Here is a 5000-nt window from a genome sequence, read left to right as displayed (position 1 = left end):
CCTACGCCCTCCCCCCTGCCCCCACACCACACTCTACCCCACGCCCGGCTGCAACTCCCTGGGTGAGTTACCCTGCCCCCTAACCCCACACTCTACCCCACGCCCGGCTGCAACTCCCTGGGTGAGTTACCCCCTACCCCCTGCCCCCACACTCTACCCCCACGCCCGGCTGCAACTCCCTGGGTGAGTTACCCTGCCCCCTCACCCCTACGCCCTCCCTCCTGCCCCCACACTCTACCCCCACGCCCGGCTGCAACTCCCTGGGTGAGTTACCCTGCCCCCTAACCCCTACGCCCTAACCCCTACGCCCTCCCCCCTGCCCCCACACTCTACCCCCACGCATGGCTGCAACTCTCTGGGTGAGTTACCCCCTACCCTCACGCCCTACCCCCTACCCCCTGCCCCCTACCCTCGCGCCCGGCTGCAGCTCTGGGTGAGTGACCCTACCCCCACCCACGCTCTGCTGCAACTGTTTATAAATAAATAAATGAATTAACTTCGATTCAAACTTTATAACCAATTCCAGTTCCTCACAGCATACCGTTGCTATGCAACATGACACCGCATAGCTAACCGAACAATGGCTCTCTCCTGAGATAACAGCTCTCCTTGAGATATCTCTCAGCCCATCACAATGGTCGAAACCGTTGCGTAACATGTAATGATGAATTGGCTCTGCTGAACGGTCGTTGTGTAACGTGTTGTTATGATCTTCGAAATGCTGCGTGGTGTCACGATGTCATCTCAATGAAATGCACGTGTCATGTAGTGCAGTGCGTTGTTATGATGTGTAATGGTACGTAATGCGGCGTAATGTAATGTTTGGCTTCGGCTCTCTGACCCCTTGACCTTTGACCCCCCTCTCCCAGGTCACCTGACGGGGAAGCACGAGCGTCACTTCTCCATCTCCGGCTGCCCGCTGTACCACAACCTGTCCGCCGACGAGTGCAAGGTAAAAAATGTAAGGGTCTGTGAGCCTCCCTTCGCCGTTAGCCTCCGGAGCGAGGCTCCGCTAACGTGCTAACGTGCTAACGTCTTCCCGTGCCCTGCGCCAGGTGAAGGCCACCTCGCGCGACAAGCAGGCCGAGGAGCGGACGCTGTCTCACCGCCAGGACGAGAACAGGCACTCCACCCGCCACCAGGTACGCTAACGCCCGCTAACGAGAGACGTGCGCTAACCAGCGCTCGAGGGCTGAGCGGTCTGGGGAAATTACCCAATTTCTATTGTGGTTCTGTGTGTCTGTCCCTTCCCCTTTGTAAGCACGGGGGCTTGAGATTGTTTGTTTGTGGCGTAACGATCGTAACATTAGATGCTGCCAACATGTAAACCGCTCTTTAATAACTGCCTGCCCGTTGGGGTGAAATGATCTGTAAACGTAGTGATACTGTACGAAAAATAAATCTTTAAATTGAAAAACCGAAGGTTCACAATAAAAAAGGGTCTCCCTTTCTTTTGGTGGCTTAAAGCCAATGCTGTGAGTATAAGAACACAGGATGACAGAAAAGCACCATACGATGGGCAGTAGAGTGAATTTAAGAATCTGTGATATCACAGTGCGGCTGCTACACATCAGTCATCACTGTCCATGTGTTCCACACATTTCTACAGGGTTTCCAGTGTTTACGTTTCTACATGGTTTCACATCATTTCAGCGCTGTTGGAGCATGTAAGCTGGGTGTAGCCAAGTTTACATTTGGCTTAATTTTCTGATCTCTGCTCAAAGTGAGGCTATATTACACTTTTCTCTTGCGTTCTTTGCCAGTAATTCTTTTTTTCTTAGCAACGCCTGCATTTTATTTAGTTACTTTACGAGGAACATATTTCTCATGGCGCAGTGTCAACTTCCCTTAATTCAAAACCGACATGACATCAGCACTAATGAGCCGCGACTGTTAAGCACGAACCCTGACCCCTGACCCCTGACCCCCCTCACCCTGACCGCTCTCCTCTCTCCTGTGTGGGATCCCCGCCCCCCCCCCCCAGGGCCCGACGGAGAGGCAGATGCGCTACAAGGAGAAGGTGACGGAGATGAGGAAGAAGAGGAACTCCAGCCTGGTGAAGGAGCAGAAGGACAAGTACACGGTAAGCAGGGGATTCTGGGATACGCTGGACGAGCGGACGTGTGACTGCGTTACCCATCAGCCCCTGCTCTGACGCTGTGACGCTTGGTTCCCCCCCCCCCAGGAGCACCGGCAGACCCACGGGTCCAGTCGTGAGCCTCTGCTGGAGAACATCACTAGTGACTATGACCTGGAGCTCTTTCGAAAAGCCCAGGCACGTGCTTCGGACGATCTTGTAAGAGAGAAAACCCATCGCCATTTCTCCCGCACTCTCCGTTCTCCCTGTCCCTCCCGTTTTCTCTCTCTCTCTGTCTCTCTCTGTCCCTTCTCTTCCTCTGTCCTTTTCTCTCGCCTTGTGCTCGTAGCGTCCGCTCGGAGCGAGCCCGTTGGCCGGCTCCAGCTGGCCAATCACAGCGCTTACCCACATTGCTGCCGGTACCGTCTCTGTCCTTTCCAACATCTCTTACACACTGACACCACGACCATCTTCTGCCTGTCCTGCATCTGCATCTGTGCATTCTGACGCTTTTAACGCAAAGCTTTCAGTACACAAAGTGCACACAAGACAAGCATCAAATCCATAAATGGCACAGAGGTAGCGTTTTGAAAGCAGAGTGAATGACTGATTGGTATATTTTTGAGTGTGAATGTGTTCATACGGGTTATTGGGGCAGCAGTCATGGGGGGGGGGGGGTATAGGTCTGTATCCTGCCCCTCCCAATCTGCCACTGGCCGTGTCCGAGCCCCCCTCTCACCCCTCTCCCCCCGCAGGAGAAGCTGAGGCTGCAGGGGCAGGTGACGGAGGGCAGTAACATGATTAAGACCATCCTGTTCGGCCGCTACGAGCTGGACACCTGGTACCACTCGCCCTACCCGGAGGAGTACGCCCGGCTGGGCCGGCTCTACATGTGTGAGTTCTGCCTCAAGTACATGAAGAGCCAGACCATCCTGCGCCGCCACATGGTGAGTCACCTCCTCCTCTCTTTCTCCCTCTCTTTCTCTCCCTCTCTTCCCACTCTCTCCCTCTCTCTTCCCACTCTCTCCCTCTGTCACTCTCCCTCTTGCTCTCTCCTCTCCCTTTCTCTCTACCTCCATCTTTGTCTCCCTCGCTCTCCTTCTTTCTCCCTCTCTGAGTGCTGCTTGGTTCCTCTCTCCCCCTATCTGCTCTCTCCCTCTCCCTCTCTCAGCGCTGTTTGGTTCCTCTCTCCCTCCCTCTCTAAGCGCTATTTGGGTCCTCTCTCCTTCTCTCCCTCTCCCTCTCTAAACGCTGTTTGGTTCCTCTCTCCCTCTCCCTCTCTAAACGCTGTTTGGTTCCTCTCTCCCTCTCCCTCTCTAAGCGCTGTTTGGTTCCTCTCTCCCGCTCCCTCTCTAAGCGCTGTTTGGTTCCTCTCTCCTTCTCTCCCTCTCTAAGCGCTGTTTGGTTCCTCTCTCCCCCAGGCGAAGTGTGTGTGGAAGCACCCCCCTGGAGATGAGATCTACAGGAAGGGCGTGATCTCCGTCTTTGAGGTGGACGGCAAGAAGAACAAGGTGAGGAGAGAGAGCAGCCTGCTCCTGTCTGCGTCTGTAATGAACAAGGACAGCACCTGTGTTACCTGTCTGTCACAATCTGTCTGTCACCAGAACACACCACTCAGCTGTGAGATCAGAACGGGTGCACATTCCCTCTTGAGCTGCAGATCTTATCGTGGCTACAGTGGGAATTGAACCACCGAGCAGGAAATGTCCTTTAACCACTACGTCTCGCTCTCGCTCTCGCTCTCTCTCGCTCTCTCTCTCGCTCTCTCTCTCGCTCTCTCTCTCGCTCTCTCTCTCACTCTCTCTCTCTCTCTCTCTCTCCCCCTCTCTCGCGCTCTCTCTCTCTCTCTCTCTCGCGCGCTCTCTCTCTCTCTCCCTCCCTTGCTCTCTCTTGCTCTCTCTCTCTCTCTCTCTCCCTCCCTCTCCCTCCCTCCAGATCTACTGTCAGAACCTGTGTCTGCTGGCCAAGCTGTTCCTGGACCACAAGACGCTGTACTACGACGTGGAGCCCTTCCTCTTCTACGTCATGACCGAGGCTGACAACACGGGCTGCCACCTGGTGGGCTACTTCTCCAAGGTACTGACACTAACAGCCTCCTGGTGGGGTACTTCTCCAAGGTACTGACACTAACAGCCTGTAGTGGGGCGGCCTGTAGCGTAGTGGTTAAGGTAAATGACTGGGACACACAAGGTCGGTGGTTCGATTCCCGGTGCAGCCACAATAAGATCCGCACAGCCGTTGGGCCCTTGAGCAAGGCCCTTAACCCTGCATTGCTCCAGGGGAGGATTGTCTCCTGCTTAGTCTAATCAACTGTACGTCGCTCTGGATAAGAGCGTCTGCCAAAATGCCAATAATGTAATGTAACAGCCTCCTGGTGGGGTACTTCTCCAAGGTACTGACACTAACAGCCTCCTGGTGGGGTACTTCTCCAAGGTACTGACACTAACAGCCTCCTGGTGGGGTACTTCTCCAAGGTACTGACACTAACAGCCACGTGCAGACACTACATTACAGTACCGTTATGTAGCTGACGCTTTTATCCAAAGCCACTAACAGTTGATTCAACTAAGCAGGGGACAATCCCCCCTGGAGCAATGTGGGGTTGAGGGACTTGCTGAAGAGCCCAACAGCAAACAATGTTTACGAAACGTGTGCGGACCAAACCCATAGATTTTGATGGTACCAAAGGGGCGAACTCTGATCAGAAATGACTGAGGCATGAAGATGCTCATCGCTGCAGAAGCACTGCGGTTCATCCGTCCGTCAGGAAGAATATCGGCCTGTGAAATTCCTGGGGATGAAGGACAGTTGAAATTGTGCCACTTTTGATTTGTGCAGAGCAGCCGCCTGCATTGCAGAAGTTAATGTCCACACTTTAGAAGCGATTCTTCTGCAAGGTGTACTGGGCTGGGAATCGAGTTTG

General features: G+C 54.2%; 1 protein-coding gene across 4 annotated transcripts in view; it reads left to right on the top strand.

The window, feature by feature from the left end:
- The window catches only part of kat7b (K(lysine) acetyltransferase 7b), a 14471-nt gene that overhangs the window by 4753 nt on the left and 4718 nt on the right, over positions 1-5000 (top strand). For 2 of the 4 annotated variants that reach the window (XM_061223827.1, XM_061223830.1), the window contains exons 5-11: positions 870-961; positions 1056-1142; positions 1985-2083; positions 2186-2296; positions 2833-3024; positions 3499-3588; positions 4013-4153. In XM_061223827.1, coding sequence (XP_061079811.1) covers positions 870-961; positions 1056-1142; positions 1985-2083; positions 2186-2296; positions 2833-3024; positions 3499-3588; positions 4013-4153 — 812 coding nt within the window. The remainder of the gene's footprint in view (positions 1-869; positions 962-1055; positions 1143-1984; positions 2084-2185; positions 2297-2832; positions 3025-3498; positions 3589-4012; positions 4154-5000) is intronic. The other 2 variants (XM_061223829.1, XM_061223831.1) reach the window with 2 other exon arrangements.

This window comes from Conger conger, chromosome 16 (assembly GCF_963514075.1).
Source record: "Conger conger chromosome 16, fConCon1.1, whole genome shotgun sequence".
Classification (NCBI taxonomy): Eukaryota; Metazoa; Chordata; class Actinopteri; order Anguilliformes; family Congridae; genus Conger; species Conger conger.
The sequence above is the reverse complement of the archived record's forward strand: the minus strand, read 5'-3'. Positions and strand labels throughout refer to the sequence as shown.